The sequence below is a fragment of the Agelaius phoeniceus genome, chromosome 3 (assembly GCF_051311805.1).
Source record: "Agelaius phoeniceus isolate bAgePho1 chromosome 3, bAgePho1.hap1, whole genome shotgun sequence".
In the NCBI taxonomy this organism is placed as follows: domain Eukaryota; kingdom Metazoa; phylum Chordata; class Aves; order Passeriformes; family Icteridae; genus Agelaius; species Agelaius phoeniceus.
In genome coordinates this window covers 15,635,779-15,659,652 of record NC_135267.1, presented here as the reverse complement: position 1 = coordinate 15,659,652, position 23,874 = coordinate 15,635,779, and the positions used below count along the sequence as shown (strand labels likewise).

Genomic DNA, 23,874 nt, shown 5'->3' with positions numbered 1-23,874 from the left:
CAAATGGTTTGCTTTAAATCACAGCCCACCTCTGGTCGCTGGCGGGCGAGCGGAGCGAAGCAGGGTGGGATGCGCTGCTCAGGCACGCACAGGCCAGGAGCTGAGCACTGCCTGTCCCTGGCAGTGATGGCTGCTTCATTTTGGAGCAGCCAGGAGCTTGTTCTGCTCAGGCAACAGCAGGCACCTCGTTTGGATTCATGGCAAAGCTGGCCCAGGAAAGCTCACAGGCAGGAAGGATGCAGTTAGAGCAGGAGGAAAAGGTGACCAAGGAAATCTGGGCAGGCACTTGGTGGTCCTGTCATGAACAGTGCAAATTAATTACATGGTTGTGTCTGTGTAGGCATTTTAGGTATACTTTGATGAAGTACTTAGACATAATTTGATTCTGATACTAACATTAAATTTAAAAATTATATGCTTCAATTGTAAGGTTTGCTAGAGTTTCTTATTCTCCATTTTACCCCATTGTATGTGCCTTACTGTTACTGCTGCACTACCATCCATTTTGCTCTTTACTTCAAACTGATGGGAAATTGCACAGTAAAAAGAAATTATATATACATAAATAAACATGTGTATATATTTAATATTTTTCTAAAATAGAGGAATAAATAAAATTACAAATATGTTTAAAAGGGCAAAACAAATCAGTGTGTTTGACCTTTATTTTTCTCCTAACAGAACCATTTCATATTTAAGCAGTTCACATATCAGTAAAAATAGTCAACTACCTTACCAGCACTCTGCCAAGGCATTGCTTCTACAAAAAAGGATACAGCAGCTATCTCATACATTACCTGAAGCTCCAAATACTGTCTGACTGACAGGCCTGGAAGGCAGCAGAGATTGTAAAAGTCCAAAGTCAGTGAAGCTTCAGCATATATTTAATGCTGAAGTGCCAGCCCAAAGAAGGATGATGTTAGGACTGAGCATAGCAACTCTGTGTCAGAAGATCACACTTCCCTGCTCTAGAGAGGGACTGGCTCCTGCTCTGTCTGTAATCGTATTACATGGCCATTTTAATGACCTGATTAAACTCTTACAATGAGTTCTGCTCCCATTACTAGGATCTGAAGGCTCTCTCCAGACATAAATAATCTCTGGTAGAAATTTAGAAATTAGAAATTTAGTCCTTCAGTTTCCTTTTCCTTCCTCTTTATTTTTTCTTTGGTTTTTTTTTTTGTTTGTTTGTTTGTTTGTTTGGGGTTTTTTTTGTTTTTTTTAATAGAGAACGTATGTCCCTTCTAAATCTACTAGGCAAAAAGTGCAAGCTATTTTAAATGGCTCACCTGAAAGATAATCCCAGTACTTCTGAGCATCCTATCCTTTGTCTTTGTACCTATTCCAGGTTGAACCCTAAGCTCATTGATGCTGCATTGGCTGCAGTAGCTGTTTTCAGTGAAAGATTTTTGATCAATATTTCTCATTCTGCAACAAGCAAAATGCATCATAACTACTGCAATGAAAACCACCCTTCATTTATTACTTGGCTTAGAAACATAAAACCAGATTATACCAACATTTACAAATACAACATTTTGCAAGGATATGAGTAAATGACTTAGTGCTTCTGCCAGAAAAATTACAAAAGAGAATTGGAATAAAAATGTTAATTTTTCAATGCAGTATAATTTACATAGACCACAGCAGTAGATATTAGAAATTTAGAATTAAATATGAAATATTATATTTAATAATGCATAATGTTACTGGGAATTTCAGTATTTCTAAGCTATAAATTTATTAATGCAATATATCTTGTAAAATATTGTGTATCTTTTTTACTTTTATATTTTCTGAGGCCACGTGCACTTCTACTGTTGTGTTGTGCTAATTTTGTAGATGTGCTTTCAGAGATGCAATGTCTGTGAAAAGAGGGATTTGGCAGAGAAAAAAAGTGCACTCATCTTATCTATATAAGCCTAGCAAAGCATTGCATAAGTCCTTTTAGTCCTGAAATAGTGTATGCAGATGCTTTCAGGGACTGGCCAGGAAAAATGAATACATTAAGCACTGTGATCCTGAGCCCTGGGGCTGCTGTGTTGGTGAATAATGCAGAGGATACAGCCCATTTTGCATCTGGCCTTTGTGATTTCTCTCTGTTGCCTCTGTATTTAGATCTTTTTCATTTGCAAGTCTTTTTTTCTTTTCTTTTCTTTTTTTTTTCCTTGGGTTATTATTTTTTTTTCATTTAATTAAACCTTAGCACAAGTGGCATTTTCAAAATGAAAGCATTTCAAGCTGCGGTAGAAGCTGAAATGCAACTCTTTTATTATTCACAATCTTAAATGTTTTTACTAATTCATATTCACTTCACAGCCACAGAGTAGCCATTGTAAATTGCCTGGATGGTTCTAATGGAGCCACTTTCACTCCTTAATCTCACTCTCTCCTAAATTGGCAGTGACAGTGTAAGTCCATTTTCAGGGCATGTGCTTTTAAGGAACTTATCATGGTTGGTTTGTTGAAAAGTAGTTATCCAGTCACAGCAGGGGGATTGAGTGCCTTTATTCAGGAATTATATAATTGCATGAGAAGGCAGGACAGGCCTCCAAAGGAAAATGAAGATGACCAGTGTTCTGTATTTTACTGTTCTCAGTGTAGGAATGATTGTGGTACTGCTGTACCTAAAGCCAAGCAGAATGTGACAGTGGGGACATTGAAGTGTCTGAATTTATGTGAGAGGTGGGGTTTCACAGCTGATGCTTTTATCTAGTTGAGATTTAGAAGTTGCACTATCTTTGGAGGAATCAATACACCCCTGAATGAAAAGTGTAGCTGCCTTTGGGAAGTATGGATGTGATTTGACTTTGACAGGCAACTTTGAAGCTGTGCTTTGTAGAAGAGTCATGTACCCATGGACTGGAAGATGGACACGCTTGAGGAGCTTTGCAAAGTAGGGAGGAAAAGGATTTTTTCCACTTATTTTGAGTCATTCTGAAAGAAGGGATGCTCTAATCATGGCATGAGAGAGACAAAATATGAGACAGCAAGACTAATTGTGGCTGTGGGCTTTATTTTTTCTTCTTTTTTTTCTACAAGCAGGATGCCAGCTCTGCTCAGTTAGTGGAAATGAGCTGTAAATGGAAGATATCAGCTCTGTGCTGAGCCTGAGATAATGGACCCACCTTCCAGCAGACAGCATTAATGTTTCTGCTGTGATTGTTGCAGCTCTGCAGCACCTGGCTTTCATCTGTGTGTGAGTTCATCCCAGACTGAGGGCAGAGCACATCATCTAAACATGTTCTCCTCAGCCAAGTTAAAAGGTGACTTCTGGGAGGATTGGTTGTGTCTTCTGGTCACTCTGAAAAGAAGTTTCTGTCTATTCCTGGTTATTTCAGGTGCCTTCCGAAACCAGCGGGTGCAACCACTTTGCTCTTTGAGACCTTTGGCATTTAGCATAGCTCATTGTGTCCTTCCTTGCCTTTCATTTTCAGGTAATGACAAGACTAATGACACATGAGCTTAAAAGGTGATTTTTCAGATGAAAAGCACAAAGGCAAATGTACAGGTCTTTATATAGAAGTATGTCAAACATACTTAGAGATTTATGAAGATCTGTGGTATCATATTCTGTGGAATGTGCTAGACTACAAAGGGCAGGAAACCATACTCTAATAGAAAGTAATTCTTAAAGTCTTGTAGACTTTCTAAAGTCATAATTTTGAAGTCAAGCTGTAACTCTTTTTCAATATTCTATTGCTGTTTCTTAAATTTATCTTTAATATCTAGCCTTGCATCAACTAGGATCAACAAGTACTCTCCTAGTACTTCCAGAACTTCTTACTCATTCTCTGTGGTTGGGTGATGCCCTTTCTGTATCTTATAGAGGATGAAATAAGTAGCATTTCTCCACTTTGTTCACAGAAAATGTGTGCCACATGCCTTTTACCTGAACATAGCAGGAAATAACAAACAGGCAGTTTTCTTGTTCAGAAAGGGAAGCTTTCCTTTAAAAATCCTGACTCCAAATAGGTTCTTGTTCTTGGCTTCCTCCTGTGAAGACTTTCACATGGACACCTATGTTGCTTGCCTCTGTTTTTCTTTGTTGGGAGGCAAAAAGACCTCAAGGTGTAGCCAAATGGGTACTGGGTCCTACATTACCTTCCAGCTTGCAGGTGAAAACACCACACTGGATTGTTTCATTTTTCCATTCAGGAGTCTTCTGTGCCTGCTGGTTTTAACCTCTTGTTAGGCAATGTGGTAGTGATGTGCTTTTTCATGTAGCCCAAATGGGTGAGTCCAGCATGACCACCAGATCTGACAGCCACTGTGAAAGACAGAGGCTCTGGCAGATGTAACCTGGCTCCAGTACAGACTCTGTTTTGTTGAACAACTTTTGTAACTGTTCCACCAAATTTGGTTGGCAGCACTGCACATGTGCTGGTGGCACATGGATGTCAGTCGCTCCCAAGGCTGCCCCAGAGGCTGTGCCAAGCTGTTCCTGTGCACATCAAGCACCCTGCAAAAAAACAGACAACAGTCAGCAAAGCAGCACTGCACAACCTTCTGGCTGTGCCTGATCAATGTCTCATGGTTTTCAATTTGTCAGAAAGCAAAGCTTATCAGGCAACAGTGAAGTAGCTGCAGCTATCTCCACAAAACCCAGAAAAAGATGTGAGAAAATCTGGTGCTGTGCTCTAAAACTACCATTATCCATTATACAAAGCACAGTCACATCCCTTTCCTAATCCACTAGCTGCAGAAAATCAGCAATGAAGATCTTAAAGACCTTCAGTTTGCCTATACAAACCTAAATAAACAAAGTACCAAAAAGCAGAAACCTATTATTTTCTATGTTTGTTACTGCATTTTATGTACCCTTTGCTTCTAGACCTCAAATTCTTTTTCCCCTGAAAATGAAAGCTAAAATTCTGTGAGCTGAGAGCAGAAGGATTCTGTTTCCAAGCCGCTTGTTTCTTTATGAACACACTTGGGAAACACATAAAAAGATTCCCCCAAGATTATGTTTGTAGATACTCCATCTGGGTAGAAGGAAATGAATGGAAATAAGAGAAATAAAATACAAAGCAGTCTACTGAAAACAGGCAAGAAAAAAAATCCCCATCTATTTAGATGAGTACTGTAATGGGCTATACTGGAGACACTAAAAGAGACTGATGTGCTTAAACCATTTGTCAATCATGTTGATCAAAAGTATTGCAGACTTAGAGAATGCAGATTTTCAAATGTGAAACCAGAATGGTTTGATTTTTTAGTGCAGAAGACCAAGTCTGAATTAAAACATCTGCATGCTGTGCCTAGATTCAGGACGTGATAGAAACAGTGGGTGGCTCAAAAGATACAGCATGGGTTGATTACAAAACTAGTCAGCAGTCACAGGCCTCATGTGTGAGCAAATGTGATGATTTATTTCATCTTGGACTTGGTTTGTGCACTGACTCTTTGTGCTCTGGCCTGCAAGTAAAAGGTTCTCAAAATCCAACTTTTAGGTTTTTTAACAGTGTGTTTCTTATTAGTGCATTTCAAAGGGGGTTTTATAAAGCAAAAGAGAATCCTTCAGAGTTAAGATTATGCACAGCACTTTGTAGCAATACATGCACCTAAGTTCTGTGTTCACAAATTAAAATTAAACTTAAAAGTTAGAGCAACCCATCACATCAACACATACTCCAAAGGCTTCCTTTGGCTCTCAAGCAATCTCAGGGAGATAGACCTGCTGACCTAGTGTTAGACTGGCTGGGTCTGGCAGGCAGCCTGTCCTCTTCTCCCTTTCACCCTGCTGGGACTGTTTCTAACACAGCATCATGTTCTTTTTTTTTTTTTTTTCCTAGACACATGTTAATGCAATAGCATGCAAAATATTGTGTAATAATAGCAGTAATATTTGCTGGCTTTACATTAAATTCAGAAAATAGATATCGTCACAGCTTCTTAGCCTCTTAAATATTTCTTTACTGTTATTATCAATATGGCTTCAATATGATAAGGAGGAAGCACACTGGACCTCCTTAAAGTTGCAAATATTTCAATTGCATCTGCTGATCTAGGGAAAAGGACTCTAAACTTCACAGGTAAAGCCACTGCATTTCTGCATTCCTATCAATACTTGCATAATTTGAAAAAACAGCTTTTTCTGCTTTCTGTGCAAAGGAAATTTGGCCAACCTCAGTTTGTTAACTTCTCCTTTCTACTCATTTCCAGAGACTCTAGCATTCTGTGTGATAGAAGATGCTAGCAACACTTGGTCAAATGTATTCTCACTGCTGGAATGAAGGAGCAATTCGTAAGCACAAAACCAACAAAACCAAACCATCTTATTGAAGCCATATTGATAATAACAGTAAAGAAATATTTAAGAGATTTTGGACTTTAATTCTGCCAGCAGTTTGAAGTTGGTTTTAGATAATCCAGAGTCATTGCTGTGTTATATGCAGATTACATTTATTTGCCATAATATTCTCCTTAAAGTGGCATTTAATTTTTCTTCCTGCAAAGCAGGATGCTTCAGTTGCTTTTCTGCATTTCCACAGACACAGAAGAATCAGATCTCCTGTCTCTGTGGCAAACATGATGGTTTGTCTCATTTGTCACCCTCCCTTGTGTCTGAGGACACAGTGGCAGAAAGACTGAAAACCCACATGTGAGCGGATTAGAGGGTTTGTGGGGAGTGACCTTTGGGGACCCTGGGCCCCAGGGAGAGATGCTCAGTTGCCCTCTTGCCTCTCTCACCAGGTCCTGGCAGCAGGGCCAGGTGACCCCAGCAGAGTCAGGCACTGGTGAATGCAGTTTGCCAAAACAGCAGCAGCAAGGAATGGTTGACAAGAGGATTTCTTTCCCACTGAACATTTCTAGCATAAAAACACCCTTTGACAGAATGGTATTCAGAGAGAGACTGGGGAGGAGAAAAAACAACCAAAAAACAGAGGAGCATCTTTCCTTCCTTGTTAGCCATTTTAGATGTAAGTCCCTGATGGGGGAAGGTCTCTCTGTCAGTATGAAGGGAGGATGTGCCAAGGAAACACATGTGCCTTCTGGTGCTGGAGGAGGCTTTGCAGCCCTGGGACAGGGCACAAGGAGCACGGGAGGCACAGGGGAGGACTGGATGCAAGGGAGCCAAGGGTGGTACTCCCCATCATGGCCTGAGGTTGAGGAGCTAATGGAAATTTGTCATGCTCTGCTTACCAGAGAGGCATCTCAAGTGCTTTCTCCAGGCTCTTCCATGCATCTTAGGGGAGTGCAGTAATAAAACATGATGACCACAGTGCCATTGCTCAGACTGCAGAGGAGCAGAACCTGTCCTTTTGTGACAGATTTACTGATTGTGAAAGTATATAATTGGTAAATGACAGCTGTTAATGAATCAGCTGCTGTGGTGCAGCACGTCCCTGGAGCCTGAGCACCATGTGCCTTTTCTGCTGGGGAACTCCATCACTGTCAAACCCCTCAGTAACGTACATAAAATGAAAATAGAACAAATGGAGTTTCTCATAATTAGGTATATAATCTCTCTTAAATCATACCAGAATCTGTTAGCCAATGTTGCTTTTGCAACCACTGTTTCTGAATGAAATAAGAATTACACTGTGATGCAAAAAAAATAGGTACAAAGCTGGTAATAGGTAACATCTCTGCCTGCACTTGCCTGATTGCTTGGGTTTCCACCTCTTTCTTTGCTCTTCATGTCACCAACAGTGCAACATGTAGGTCAATTGTAAAATACTGCAGTTTTCATTCAGCATGCCCAGTGAAAACAGGTAATGCTTAAATATGTGTTTGGAAGAGCAAATTGAATGTTTCAGATTCATGATGGATGAATTATCTTTTCCTGAGCAGTTCAAATGGTGTCTGTAATCCTTCCTTCAGTTTCCAAAGCACTGCCAGCAGTCTTTAAACTTGTCTAGCATGGTTCTATTAGTCTTCATTTTTTTCCTTTATCCTGATAATTTTTATGAGAGAATCCAACGAATGCTACATGCTTCCCCACCCCCCCCATTTTCATAGTTACCAATTCTATTTTGAGTTCTTCTTTTTTAATATGATTTGGACAGATCCAAAAAGATGCATATATCCATTAACTGATTCATTCACCTGAACTCCCAAGTCATCTTGAACAGCAACCGCAGCTTCAGGTGAATCACCCTGTTTGTTTCCATTGAGAGCTCCATGTGATTATTTTAGGCATTAAAATTTAACTTCTGGATGCCCAAGTCAAGGTAAATGAACCCCGCTCACGGGACACAAATAATTGTTCATTTGTCCTGTAACTGTCTCTTCACACTGGGACCTTTGTCTCAGATCCAGCACGTCAGCAAGGACCTGGGGTTGAACACAGCCTTGGGAGGAAGATTATGATGTCTTTGAAGAACCTGAGCAATTTGGTCTTTGCAGACTTTTACTCAAACCCCCTAACATTCAGATGGAAAACGTGGCACAATGAGCTAAGTCTGTTAGGAGCTGAAGCTTTGCTGAGTTTTTGTGGTGCACATATTCCTTATTTAAGAAATATTTTTTATTTTCCCCTTTTTCCAATGTTGGAGGAAGGGATGAAAGAACAAGAAATGTATTTTTTCAGCATTTAGTATCAGTCATAGCATTTGAGGATGTTCATACAATGATAAAAATATCTTCATCTTTTCTCTCGAATCTGTGGAGAAAGTCTGCCATTAACAGGGTTATTGTTCAATTTTATTTTATTTTCATTTTTACTGGTATTGAAAATGAGCAACAAGGGAGGCCACAGGTTCTAAAGCACTAAAGAACTGGAAAACAAATAAAATGCTTCCTTTTCAACCAGAGGCAGGTTACAATGTTTCCTGGGAAAAAGCTTTTAATAGAAAGAAATTTTGTTGTGAACTGATGGTGACATTAGGCAGAATTGACTATTATTGATTAATTTTATCTGCATATTTTTAATAATCTGAGATATGGCTACCATGTGATGAAAATTTTGCAACACTCAAAGCCTGTGCACAAGGTTATTTCTTCATGCATAAATCTGAGCACATAAAGGGGGTTGGAGGAGTGCTTTAAATTGCCAGGGATGATCTGGATGATAAAACTTAAGTGCAAAATGAATATTAATTTTTAGTGCAGTAAAATTAGCTGACTCTGACGACTGCAGGTACTTAACCTTTTCTGGAGTGCAATTATCTGTTTTAAACTGAATTACAAAATTATTTTACTCTTTCAGTTTTATGTATGTTTGGGGTTTTGGTGATAGTCCATTCTGGTTTGGATGCTGTGCAAGTGCTCGTGGGAGATGGGGAGTTCTGGGTGGAGGATCTGGAGCAGTATGCTTTGAGCTTTTAGAAGGAATGCCCTGGCTGCACTTAGTCACTGACATCTTGACATGGCCAGTTTAGTACCAGTGACATCTCCATCCTGGGGTGAGCTCCTCTGGAGTGAGTGTATACCTGCTGTTTTCTTTGGGGCACTAGTAAAAACAGTGTGAAATTCTGAACACTGGACTTGATGGAAGAAAGCCCTTTCCATCCTTCAGGCTACTTTCTTTGTGATTCTAGGATTTGCATTTACCTTGCAAAGGAGTCAGTCTGCCTTCCACTGAGGATGTGTCTGTTCTGAGGTAAAAAATGTATTCTAAAAATTTGCAGTGAGGAAAACCAAAGTTTCCACTGAGTCACAGACTCCCCAGCCAAAAGCTACCATCATCACCCCAGCCAAGTTATCTCAAGATAAACAAACTTGACAGAAGTTATTTTGACTTCCTTTACTTTTCCTTTACAAGTAACGGCTTTTTAAAGTACTCTCTCATGATGCAAAGTTCAGATCAGGCCCAGACTGCGCTACCAAGGGGCTGCTGTTACCTGAATAGTACATGGTCTGAGTATTCTGCACATTCCATGAAAATGAGTCTTCAGTAAATTTCAATTAGAATAGCTATAATCACCAGTCATTAAAAAATCATGAATTTTACTCGGGTTCATTTATGGCTTATAATGGACTAATATCCTTACAGATTTTTGTTATGAGAAGATTAGAAAATGTGCTCTTCATCTTTGCAGAGCAAATCCCCATCATATCTGAGATGACCGAGCACCTGTTTGCAAGCTATTTTATCTGCAGTCAGTAAATATGTCAGACATAAAATCATGATAGTTCTCCAGCACAGGAAGGACATGGACCTGTTGGATCAAGTCCAGAGGAGGGCCACTGAGTTGCATGGAGGAATGAAGTATCTCTCCTATGAAGAAGAGCTGAGAGAATTGGGATTGTTCAGCCTGGAAAAGCAGTTTAGGGTTGATGTAATTGTGACCTTCCAGTACCTGAAGGGAGCCTACAAGAAAGATGGAAAGGTTCATGTCACTACATGCTCTTTTTACAAGAGCATGTAGTGACAGGATAAGGAAGAATGGATTAAAATTGAGAGTAAGTTTAGATTAGATATTGGGGAAAAAATTCTTTACTGCAAGGGTGGTGTGGCAGGAACAGGTTGCCCCAAGAAATTGTGGATGCCCCATCCCTGAAAGTTTTCAAAGCCAGTTTGGATGGAGTTCTGAGCAACCTGGTCTAATGGAAGGTATCCCTACCCATGGCAGGGTGTTTGGAACCAGATAACCTTTAAGGTCACTTCCAAACCAAACCATTCTATGATTCATTCTATGATTTTATGATATATATAATATTGTTTAACATATTCATCTGTCAGCTATTTCTGACATCTTTGTGAGAAATCATCCAAGAACTTGCAATCTCATTAATATTTATTTGTCTAAATGAATGTAGTGTGAATAATTAGGTTTTCTAGATAGTAGAGGAACAAGTAATTTTGCCATTGAAAAGTGTGTTTGGGTTCTTTATCATTATGCAAAACCTAATTCTACAAGAAAAGAAAAAGTAAAACTTTCAAAATCATGTGTGACTGTCACATGAGAGAGGGAGCATTTAATTTGCAAAACATTAAAATTCTACCTCAGAAAAAGGATATGTTTGTGAAGAAGAGAGGCAGACTGGTTGATTTTTCGGTTATTTGATTTAATTTCAAATACTTTTTCAGAAGATAATGTAATTTTTAAATCAGCTCAGGTATCCAAACATTTTCATCTGTGTAAATGCCATTAGAGATACAGTGTTTGCCAATTATTTATGAACTTCTTTTCCCTCTTCCACTCCCCAGAGTTCAGTTTGTCTCTGCCATTATGGCTTCCCTCCACTGATGTGGTTTGCACATCACTGCATGAGAATCAAGGGGATACAAGGAAATAGTGGTCTCTTCTAAATTTGTGGTAGGATACTCAAATCCATTTACTGCTTTTGTTTGCAATGTTGTGGTTAATCAAGGGACAGCCTTAAGGAAATCATTATTGACAATCAGCCAGGAAAATGAACTTTATTATGCAGTTTATCAGACAGGTCTTTAAACTGCTGGAAGCCAAACCTCCCCATTACCCTGCCTGGGCCACTATGGCAATCAGGGAGAAGTCACTTCCTTTACATCCACTGTTTAGGGAAGTACATTTCTTGTATCACAGGTTCCACTTCGTTTCAGGGTACAAAACATTAGCAGGGAATCCTGCACAATTGTGGAGACTTGTTAGAAAAGGCAATGAGGAGTTAAATGGGATCATCAGTTTGAGCTTTTACACCTTGTGCTTGTGGGGGGCTTCCCAGTTGGATTTGAAAGGGTTCCTCAGTGACACAACAACGTTATCCTTCAGAAAGTCCCTATGCATGGAAGGAGAGGAGGAGGCTGCCACTGCAGGAGGTGAGGATCTGAAGGCAGCTGGCAGTTCTCCACACATCTTGCAGCAGGCATGGTTCCTGAATTTGCAGCTGAAAGTGGCTGTAAATCGCCCTCCCCTGCACTCCTTCAGCTCTGATTATAATGAGCAATCAGAGTGGCTGAAGTGTTGCCTTGCTTTCTAGATGAAGCACCTGTACTACTGTTTTGAGCTCATTTGAATGCTAATTAGTAATAGGATCTTTAACATCAGAAGTGGGTTCTGTATTTGACACATAACTGCCTTAAGCATACACATCTATGTAATAGGTGATAAAAGATACATCAGCAAGCAATTGCAACTGTCATAGAACAAAAACATAATACATCTACATGTTGGGGATTTTTCTCTAGTATGCAACACATCATGCCCCATGTTCATGGGTTCACATTTCCAAATAAGACAGAAAAATGTAAGAATGCACTCAGTCTGCAATTCTGAATGTTGCAGATTGAAAAGTTTGGGTAAGAACACAAGAACTAGTGAAAATTGAAAGGCTTTCCAAGAATTAATTGTTTAAGGACATCCTGAACTGCAGGAACATCAAGATTGCCAAGACTTTGGTATTTAGTTTCTCATATGAAAATATTTCCATATTCTTAATAATTCTTTTAAACTTGATCTGTTTTGTTTTTAAACTTTATTAAATTGGAGCACCAAAATGGTCTACTAGAGGCTTTGCAGTTTCATTTATCTTCCTTTCTTCAAAATTGCCTAATAGAAAATACTCTAGTAATTGATATTATACACTGAGCAAATTCTTTCTGTAGATCTGAGTGTAATGCCTTCAAGATCTTTCTCCTGAAATAACATTATCTAGAGTCTGTGCACACAGAAAGAGGTGGTCTTTATCACTGGAGAATTTTTATTACTGTTCAACTCATTTTCTGGATCACTTATGAATAGTTTAACAGAACACGTTCCCAAATGGTTCATGTGGGATTCATCTAGCAACTTCTCTAAAATGAACACCTATTTCCTGACTTCCATAATGTGCAACTTGATGAGCTCTCCAACTGCTACCTCATTAAGGAAAAGGGCAGCAGCTCCTCTTTTGTATTCAATAGGAGTGTATTGGGAACACCTGTCTTACTTAGTCCCTTGTTACTTTAGGAATCCCAGAGAAGCTTAAGCCTGAAAGAATTATCAGATCTCCTTCACTCTCATGTGGTGCTGCTGCCCAGACACTTCAGTCTGAGGAATATTACTGTGAACAATTCTGGCATCTGTAGATTTCAGGGATAAGAAACAACTGAACAGGAAATTAGATGGCCACAAGTTGGTGTTTAGGATCAAAATCATGGATCCTGGGTGTTTGAGTTCTTTTGCAGCTGTAAGCTAAGTGAGTACGTTACCGATTGGGAAAGGCTTGGGGGCCTCTTTATGTCCACAGCTGCAATAGCAATTAGGCTTTGAAGTAATACCTACATGCATCAGTGGATCTGCTCTCTAGGCCTCTATTGGGATAGCATCCTTCATCAAGGGAGTGGTTAACCAAGTATTTACTTTTCAAGTGTGGAGTCTTCATCATGAAATTGGGCTTAAATATAAATAAATCAATTGCCAAAGAGAAACTGCAGCTTCTTTACACTCAAAGTTAAGTGTACACATTAGACCTCTTCTAATGGATTGTTTCAAATACGAGTCTTTTGTTCTTCTTATGCATGAAATGGCTTAGACATGGATTTTTGCCTCCAGAATTTTCTCCATGGTAGAAATATTTTTTCTACTGTTTCCTTCAGGTGACCAAACCCAAAGTTTTAAAGTACTTGACTACAACTGGAATTTACTTTTATTTCAGTTCAGTAGTTTGTAGCAAAATAGTCCATTCAGAGCCTGGAGAACTGAAAAATGTTTCTTTTCATACTAGTCCCTATTCTTAAAAACAGAATATCCCTTGCAAATCTTCTGATACAAGTGATATTTATTCTTTGGAGAAACAAAATTGTTCTTACAGGACTAATACATTCATAATAAAACTTAATGACAGTGAAAGAGCAAAAAGGTGATACAGAAATTTAATTTAAATTTTCCTGTTTGTACATTTTAAATAACCAATACTGGTTTTTATTAAGCACAGTTTTTGCAAACGCTATATGCATAACAGATTTAAAGATGAATGTTTCTTGATTAATAAGAATTTTTGACAAATAAATTATCGTCAGTTTATGGAGTTCTTAGCATAAATACAGTTAACCTTCTTTTCATGATGACTGATAATTTGTCATCAGCTAGTTTATTGAATTACCTAAAACATAAGTAGAGTTTTCTAGTGTCTATAACATTTGTATCACTTTAAGGTGACTCTTCATGCTCTCTCTCTCTCTAAAAAAAAAAAAAGGATTAAAATTTATAAAACTGTTGGCTCCAAACATAATGAAATACAGCTAGATTGATGTAAGAGAACCAGTAAAATTATTTCTGGAAAGTAAAAATGACACCAGAGGAAAAGAAGGTACATTTTCCTTCAACCAGTGTAAATGAAGTTATATCTGCTTTCCTCAAATGATGTTTCCCTTCTGCCAAAGGCTTGATGCTTTATTTTTGACACAGTAAGCTCTTAAAGCTCTTACAATGTCATCAGCCTTTATTATAACTCTCTACTCTTCATTTTTTCAAATCACTAAATAGCTGTATTTATCCTTTTGAATGTGGTTATTTGGCATTGGCTGTCAGCAGCCTGGGTGTAGTTAAGCAAAACCCTAATTCATAGTGAGGAGCCCTTCCTAAAGGGATGGTGAACTTTGGGAATACAGTCAGTGCTCATTAGTTTTGATCCTTTTCTGCAGAGACTCATCCTCAGCAGTAGCTGTCACAGCCATCACAGTTTACACCATGGCAGAGCCCAGGCAATTCTTTGTACCCTGAGATGGGCATGTGTATAATCTAGCATTGCTGGTACTGAGAAGTGTATTGAAAGCAGAAGGCCTCATCCAGCTATATATTTATGTTTAAAATTACACACACGTAGCTGAAAAAAAAAATCTCTGTATCCCAAGAGTGCTTTTAGAACTGGTTATCAGAGGCAATTAGTTCCTTATGTTGTCTTTCCAGTAACACTGGAATCCTTGTGTCCCAGTAAATGTGGTGCTGCCATCACCTGCTGCAGGTTGCAGGCTTTGTGCTAAAACCACAGCACAGGGCTGGGACCTGCCAGCCTGGACTGCTCATGGCCTGTCCCCAGCTCCCTTTGAGCTTGCTGACTTCTAGCAGCCTTTGTCTAATGGCTGAGTGATTTTTACCTTCACTGCTTTACTTTTTGCCTAGGTCTGTCCTGTATCTGTAATTAATGGTAGCAATAAGAAATCACTATTCTGTGTGGAGGGTGCTGCTATGGCCCTAGAATAAAAGTGCTTGCTGCACAGGGGAGTACAGGGTTGGGATGGAAGTGGAGGCATAGAAAGCAGAGGCAGGGGATGATAAGGAAGGCTCCAGGACTGTAAGCAGGGACTAGCCATCAAGGTCAGCTGCAGGTCATTAAAGGGACACAACATTGGGATCTGGGTAAAATCACTTCACAAGTAACAGAGCAAAAAAAAACCCATACACAGCAGGTATAAAACTTACCATATCTAATGAAGTTGGATGGGAAATAGAGTTGCTAAACAATGGAGAAAGAACAATGTATATAGCATGTTTGCCATCCTAAAAATAACCCCCTGTGCTTCCTGGAGAGAGGAGGAAGAAATTACTGCTGTCAGTTTTATGTGTCTGTAGTGGATTGTCTTTGTGTGGATGCCAGACACCTACCAAAGCCTTTCTATTGCTCCCCTCCACAACTGCAGAGGGAAGGGAAAATATAACAAAGGATTCATGGGTTGAGGTAAACACAGAGAGAGATCTGACTAAAAACTGTGAAGGGCAAAACAGTCTAGAATTAGAGATATTAATTGTTACTAAAAAAATCAGAGCAGGATAATGAGAAGCAAAATAAGACCTTAAAGCTACCTTTCTCCCCACTTCTCCCTTCTTCCCAGCTCTACCTCCTCTCCCCCAGTGGTGCAGGGAGACAGGGAGTGGGGATTACAGTCTGCTCAGTTCACCATGGGTTATTTCTGCCACTGGGCAGGAAGAGTCCTTCCTCTTATCCAGTGTGGGGTCCCTCCCACAGGAGACAGTCCTCCATGAGTTTTTCCAACATCAGTCAATCCTAGAGTTTTCTGCATGATGCTGCAATGTGGGTCACTGTTCCGTGGGATGCTGTCCTTCAAGGACAGGCTGCTCCACCATGGGTACCCCACAGAGAAACAAGTCCTGCAAGGAAACCTGCTCCAGCATGGGCTCCTCTCTCCAGCACAGGCCTCCCTTGGGATCACAGCCTCATCTCTAACATGCACCTGCTCTGGTGTGGGTCTCCTCCAAGGGCTGCAGGTGGATCTCTGCATCCCCATGTCCTCCACGGGCTGCAGGGGAATCTCAGCTCTGGCACCTGGAGCATCTCCTGCCCCTCCTTCTGCACTCACCTTGGTGTCTGCAGAGCTGTTCCTCTCACATATTCTCACTCCACTCTTCTCTGACCAAAATTACATCTGAGACATAACTTTTTCTCTCTTCTCCTTAAATATGTTACTGCAGGGATGTTAGCACCATTTCTGATTGGCCCAACCTTGGCCAGCAGCACATCCATCTTGGAGCCATCTAGCATTGGCTCTGCCAGACACTGAGGAAGCTTCTGGCAGCTTCTTACAGAAGCCAGCCCTGTACCCCCCACTGCTCCCAAAACTTGGCCATGCAAACCCAATGCAGTATCTTGCATCAAAGAACTCGGGATGCTGCAACTCACATAAGTGTTGTCCTCTCCACGCTGAAGCCATCAACCTTAGGATCCCCAGGACAGTGGAAGGGTGAGCGTAAAACCAGGGAAAGAGTCAGACACTAAAAAGTTAGCTTATGTGTCATTTTTGCCTGCATGGAATTTGAGCTGCAATCATTAGTATGAAACTAAACTTCTAATAAATCTTGGATTAAAGGAGAAAAAAAAAAAGAAAATACTTCTTTTGAGATATGTTTTTGCCCATAGTAAAAGTGTAACATCTTGTTTGGAGTTCAAGCAAACTACATTGTAACTTGGTTGCAACAAACTGCTAATTAGCCTTTCATAAATAAAAGCATGACATTTCATTGCAGTGATCTCTAGTTGTGATCATAAGTTTTAAGATGAACAAAATCCTATGAAGCATCTTTAGGTATGGTGATTGCGCATTTCTTGAGGATCTTTGACTTCCCACATAAGCTTTGTTATCTTGCAATTCATTGATTGTATTCAATAAACATATTTGGCTTAGTTAATTCAAGGGGTATAGAATATTAATCCCGAGGTTTCCGGGTGTGTCCTGCCTGGCTTCGTCTAGCCCTCACTGCTGGACCAAAGGCAGCAGCTGTGGCGTTTTCACCGCAGAGATACCTTTGGCTGGCTGGACACTCAGAACAAATCCAGGCAAAGTAGGAACTCAGTTTACCTCTGGTGGAAAAGGTTCAGGCGACAGTGAAGAGAAAAGAAGCGGGTTCTGTCATAGAGTCTTAATCCAGAGTTTTATTTCAGCATGGTAGACCTCTGAACGTGGTAACAGCTCACCAATAGACGACTTGGCTGCATGGTCTCGTGTCCTTTTAAACCCCGGGGACAGGGAGAGGGGAAGGGACAGGTGAGGGCCAACCAGGTGTGAGGAGGGGAAGGCTCAAGGGATACAGACACTTGGATGGGCCAATGAGCCTGGACCTGAGGAGCATCTGCCAACCACATGACGCCCTGCTGGAATTTTAAGATTGATGGACAGCTCTTAGGCAGGAGGGCAAAAGGGGGAGGGGGAAAGGTTGGCACACCTGAGGGGGTTGGGATAGGTGAAACAGGAAATCACACTGCAACAAAGGAGCAATTTTCTAGTGCTCAGGTGGTTCTTATCTATGCTGTTTTAGCTTCTGCTTAGATTTGTACAACCGTAGCAACATTTACAGGTCTGTGAACTCTTAGTTTTCTGGCAGGGAATTTAAGCATAGAACACTAATTGTTGGTCACAGTGGTCACTGTCTGATGCCTCAGTTTTGGCAACTACCACTTCAGCGTGTTAATCTTTTTCCTACATTTTTTTTCCCCAAATAATTTCTATTTTTTCTTCATTTAACCTTCATATCAGTGTTAGGGTTCTTTCAATAGTGGTTGTGTTATCATCACATTCTTCTGCTGATTAGTCTTTTTTTTCCTTTTCGCCTCTCTAAACAAAAAGATGATCTAGGTATGGTTTAGTGCCTCCTAGCCACTGAGATTTTGTTGCATTTCATTTTGAAAAGCATCAGGAAATAAAGCACTGAAGGACCTGTTTGCCCAAGACACTACTTTATGTACACAATTCTCTGCTCCAATTCACCAAAGTAACAACGAAAATTTTAATGATGAATCAAGTATAGAAAAATAATTGTTGTCAACTGTATCTCCAGTTATTTCTTCTTGTAGGTGATGTTCTTTCTAGTGCTTGCATTTCTTGATAGGGTCTCTGGCTGACTGCAGGTGTTGTACACCCACTGTCTTTGCACTGCTGTGTGAGCTCTCTCCATGTACTCCCCACTTCCATCTTCTTTATTCTTCTTCCTGGAGTGAGAATAACTGGTTTAAAAATAAGAGTCAAGGAATAGCTTAGGTCTTTTAGCTTCATTCTGTACTCTACTGGATCTTCCAGTGTCTCCTCCATTATCAAATTGTTTCTCTTTTCTTTTTTTTTCTTTCTTTGTTTCTCTACTGATGGGACCTTGGACTTGAAGGTTTTTTTAACTCCAAACCCAGTACCCCAAATAAATGAGCTCACTGTTACTTGTAATACAGTCAGTGTGGTAGACAACATTTTGATTTTTTTCATTTATGTCCATATTAAAAATTAATAGGTTTGCATTTGTCAAACTGCATGCTCATTAATTTTATTCTGTAGCATTGCCCACTGATCTTATGAATAATGCCTGTGTAGCAGCAGCCCTGTGATTATCATCTTTGTCTCTGCACTATGCTTTTCTTTGTAAATTCTTGCAAGATATGAAATCCATTGCAATTCTCAGATTGTTCCTCAAGCACCCATTGTTTCTTTTTGTAGCTATATTTGTTTCATTATAGGAAGTTCCTTGTATTCTATTGATTAAATTTATCTCTGAGAGCTACAGAGTTCCTACTGCAAGTTTCTTTTCTATTATTCTTTGATATCCTTTATTTCAGTGTTATGAGGACATTTTTGATTCACCAGTCTGGACTGTGTAATTGTTTTCTGTGCAAACTCCATTTCTTTCAACTTTTTTCTAGTCTTTTTATTCAAGCATTTTGGCCATACTTCCAGACAGAAAGCAGTTGTCTGTCAACACACAACCTTTTAAAACGTTAAGACTCCTCTCACATCCAGAGATAATTCATCATTTTTCCTGGCCTTTATGTTCCTATCACTCACATACTTCACTTTTGCAGAGGTTGGTACTCCTAATATTTCTGCTATAGAGTTTTATAACTCATTTTCCCTGCTTTAGTCAACTGGAAATTATAAAACACAGTAGGTGTTTCAAAACACCTGTTATCCTTAGGAGGGAGTGGGTTATAGAGCCATGCATCATGTTGAGGGTGGATGGACTTCAGCACTGACAGACACTCTGAGAGTGAGAGGAAGAAGAGAGAATGAAGGGAATGAAGGAAGCTGGATGTATTGTGTGAGGGGAGGTGGGTTCTGCCACTTGTGAGAAATGAAGGGAATTGACCTGCAGAATGGAGTGGAAGAGGATCAGGATGAGGGGCAGTTGTTTCTGGAGGGTGATACATGTTTTCTCTGCTGCGCTCAACCCACACTGAAGTAAATCATTGTCACTGTGAACTAAGAACCATACTATAAACCTGAGAGTCAGTACTAAGAGTGATTGCCATCACTAACCCAGAAACCAAGGAATCTATTATTTTCCTTTTATAAAGCAGAACTGATCAAGTCCCAGGTTTGTTGTTTTTCTGCCCTAAGATCCAGTGCCTGAGATTTAACTGCATTTTGATTCAGTGAATCCATCAGGCTTTCGATGCTCATCACCTTCCACTGTGATTCATTTCATGTCTACATGAGTAAGCTTAAGCAGTTATCATTTCTGTGCTTGGGCTGTGGGGGAACAACTCAGCTGCTGGGTGGACACTGGCAAGGGCTGTGCCAAGCTGAACAGGGTCTAGAAAACTGCTGGACATTATGCAGGGAATTGTAGAATGTAAAAAGCTGTGAGAATCTGCCAAAAGTTACAGACAGCACCATGGGGAATACCTGAACCTCAGAGGTGATTAAGGCAGAGTTGTATGAGAAACAGCCAAAGTCCACAAGGAATTGCACTGGTGCATTAGGGGCCACTAGGGCCTTGGAAGGCCATTAGCACCCAGATAGCCTTGTTAAGAACACCATGAAAAACAGATTTATGATGATATCACTTATTCTGCCTCAATGTGTCTGGTGCTGGAAAGTCTCATAATCCATTTCAGTCTTTACCAGCCCTACATGGGGTGTTATTCATTAGTGTTTTCGTTTGACTCAGAAGCATAGTTTAGAGGAGAGCCTCTTGATCATTCCCAATTCCCATTATTTAAAGTGAGCAGAGCTTACAGGGTTTTAACTGGATTCCTCTCCTATGAAACTAAATCAAGGCTGGGCTCCAGAAAGGCTCTCTGACTTCTAATGGGAACTCAGTTACTGCAACCAGAGTACAAGTGGCAGGAGGCAAAACCCACTGCTGTGCTACACGAGGGGCAGTGCTGCCATCCTGAACAGAAGCAGTGTGGATACTGGGGCATGGTACTGATCATTTTGCTGTGCACTTGGGATGTGCTGCTTGCTAATGAAGATCTACAAGTTGTCTCACCTCCCTGTGCTCCTGGGAGGGCCTGTTCATCTGTAGTGCCCTTGGAAAGCTGTATTGGCTGCCAGTAGGTATCACCTGCCATACCCGCGAGTGTCTCCCCAACAGTGGGGGCCATGTCTGTTGTTCTTGTTAGATGCCTGGTACCCCACCTAGGGTTAAATGTAAGGCTACACTCAGTCCCCAGATACTCAGCCATATTCACTGGCTTTGGGAAGGAGAGCTTGGTGCAGTGCTCACATGGTCTGTGAGTTCCCACTCATCCATAGTCTTCCTTAATCAAGTTTCTTTGTCTCTCTACATACACTTGCGATAAAAGGAGCATTATTGTGACATTTTACCCTATGATGGGAAGAGATACTGTGTGAAAATTCAGTCTTTAACCCCATGTGTTCCACAAGAAGAAACCTCATTAAGTTTCCTCAGAAAGAAATATGTAATATCTCAGAACCTCAGCCTGTGGTTTCCAATAGCTTTAGAAATAAGCTCCAAGTAGTGACAGAAAGCATGTGCTGAACTGAAGAGGCAGGTTGTAAAATGATGTGTTGTAAGAAAACCTGAGTTTGTTCAGGAACTGAAAGAGAAGCATAATTACCATTGTTACCACTGAAGAGGCATATTCCAGGTGTGCATTATAAAATCATCTTGCTGATGTCTTAGCTGTACAGAATCCTCATAAAAACAATGAGCCAAATATTATTATTTTACTTTTTCTACATCTGAAAAAAAGGGTCCAATTTCTAAATTCTAAGTTTCTTGGTAGTCTTTTCCTGAAAGATAACTTTTGGGGCTTTCTGGAATTTGTTGGTTTTGTGTTGGTTTTTTGTTGTTTGTTTTTTTTTTTTCCTCTCAGAATCTTAAAAAAGCAATAGGGAAGAAACTTCCAGCAATCACTAGGGTGCACCTTTATAACTATTAAAACTTAATTCTACTGAAGACTCCATACCAGATTTTTCTAGACATAATCAAATGTGTGATTTTTTTTCCCCAGAAAACTGGAAGCATCTCATGATAGATTTTTATATTATGCTATGGTTCTTATGGAAATTTCAATGACATTTCAGTGATAAACTAAAATGCCAAAGATAATTTAACTGTAAAAATAAAATTACTGAGACAATTATAGCTTATCATAATTTTTCTAGTTTCAGTTGCAAACAAATATGTCAATTTTAAGACTTAAAAATAAAATAATAGTTCACATTTATTGAGCTATGATTTTATCATAATCTCCAAATGTTGACTTAGCATGGAGCCATTAGGGCTCTGGAGCTGCAGGATGTAGCCTTTGTGTATTCTCTGGAAAATCAAAAAGTCCTTGAGGCTGGATCTTCTAACATAGATAAAAAGACCTGAATACTTATTGTTAGGAACATAGCATTTTGCAAATGGTTTTGGTAGCAAGCAGTGGTGTAAATTAGTCAATGCTAAAATAAGTGACGTTAATGCAGAATTAAATAAACTTAATCAATAAGAATTGTAATCTGTTGTTACAGTTTTTATATCTCAACTACATGTTCATACTACTATTATTTATATCTTAACTACATGTTCATACTATTATTTTAGTATATACTAAAAAGCTGTAACCTCTTACCATTTTAAAGCAAATTAGTTTACTTCTTTTTCTGTGATAATGTTTTTTGTATATACATATTTTCTTCTAAATTACATTTCTCAAAATATTTTTGAAGACTGAGAGTTCAGCTCATCATTTCTTTAGCATTACTTATGTCTGTCTTGTGTAGTAATGGATTGGGTTTTTCATTATGTTGTCATAGCCAGTGCCATTAACAAGATCCCTATTCTATGTCTTTGATTTTTATGGAGCAGTAGCTACTACGAATCTATTTTGCAATTTACATTTGCTATCTCAAAACGTTGTGTAAGAAAGTGGATTGACATTTCAGAACATTACTCTAACATGAAGTAGGACTATTAGGCTTATTTTATAGCTAGAAAATTGGGACCCAAAGATGGTTGAGCTATATCTAGGTGTGGTGATTCACCAGCTGAGCTGCTCACCACATTGCATAGGTCCCCTGAATTGGGACTGGGGCTGAGACTCATTCATCACTGAGTACTGAGAGCAGCTCAGGGGCTGTCAGCATTAAAAGCACATGGATCTCTCAGAGCAGCTCCAGAGGAGGGCCATGAGGATGACCAGTGCTGGAGCCCTTCTGCTATGAAGAGAATTCGGGTTACTCAGCCTGGAGAAGAGAAGGCTCAGGGTAAATTTATGGCACCTTACAAGTACAGAAAGAGGGCAAGAAAGCCGGAGAGGGACTTTGTGAAAAGGTACATAGGGAGGGGACAAGGGGTAGTGGCTTTAAACTGAATGAGAGTAGGTTTTAAGTTAAACATTTGGAGAAGGTTCTTCACTATGAGTATGGTGAGACACTGGAGCAGTTTGACCAAAGAAGTTGTGGATGCCCCATTCCTGGGAGTGTTTAAGGTCCTAAGCCACCTGATTTAGTGGAAGGTGTCTGTTCCTGGCAGGGGCACTGGAACTACATAGTCTTTAGTAATTCACACCCTTCACATCCAAACTATCCTGTGATTCTGTGTCTCAAATAAAAGTCCTAGGGCATATTTTTCTCTAGTTATACTGAAATGTACAGGCTGCAGACATTTGTAGAAGAACCTAAAGAGTTTACTAAACAATAGTGTTCCAAAGTGGTTAAATGCATCTTTATTTTATGGGGTTTTTTGTTGTTAAGAGCTAAGATTCAGACAGATGAATGCAGCTTTTCCATTATGGATTTAATATGTCACTTCTTCCTTCTGGTGTATTTAGCATTTTTTTCACTGTGCTGATTAAAATCTGATTTAGATGATAATTATGCTGGTTTTATCATTCAAACACTCAAAATTGATTTTTAAATCTTTAAGTGGCTTGAACTAGACTTTTATTTCTTAACGGATTTAAAAGTCTGCTTACAGTATGTCCTTCTGTCATGTTGTCTGTGAATGCTAAATCACTGCAAAATTAGTAGATTTCCAGTTTTAAAACCAAATCCACCCTTTCTTCATAGGAGGAAGAACTAAGGAAAAGTGGAGAAGCCAAATATGCACACTTGAGTGATGAACTCCACGTATTAATTGAAGTGTTTGCTCCACCTGGGGAGGCGTATTCTCGTATGAGTCATGCCTTGGAAGAAATAAAAAAATTCCTGGTTCCTGTAAGTCACTTATAACATTCTTCTTGACAGGTTATGGTTTTGTTGCATTGAGTTTGTTCCTTTTTTTAGACTAAGGAAAAAAGGCCTTCACTGCATTCTGTTTAACTTTTGTCTTTCATCCTTTTGTCCCAGGGAGATGC

General features: G+C 39.7%; 1 protein-coding gene across 9 annotated transcripts in view; it reads left to right on the top strand.

The window, feature by feature from the left end:
- The window catches only part of KHDRBS2 (KH RNA binding domain containing, signal transduction associated 2), a 340,503-nt gene that overhangs the window by 134,296 nt on the left and 182,333 nt on the right, over positions 1 to 23,874 (top strand). For all 9 annotated transcript variants that reach the window (XR_013181236.1, XR_013181235.1, XR_013181233.1 and 6 more), the window contains exon 4: positions 23,588 to 23,734. Coding sequence is in view for 1 of the 9 variants with exons in the window: in XM_054629453.2 (XP_054485428.1) it covers positions 23,588 to 23,734 (147 nt within the window). In the remaining 8 variants the exon portion in view is untranslated. The remainder of the gene's footprint in view (positions 1 to 23,587; positions 23,735 to 23,874) is intronic.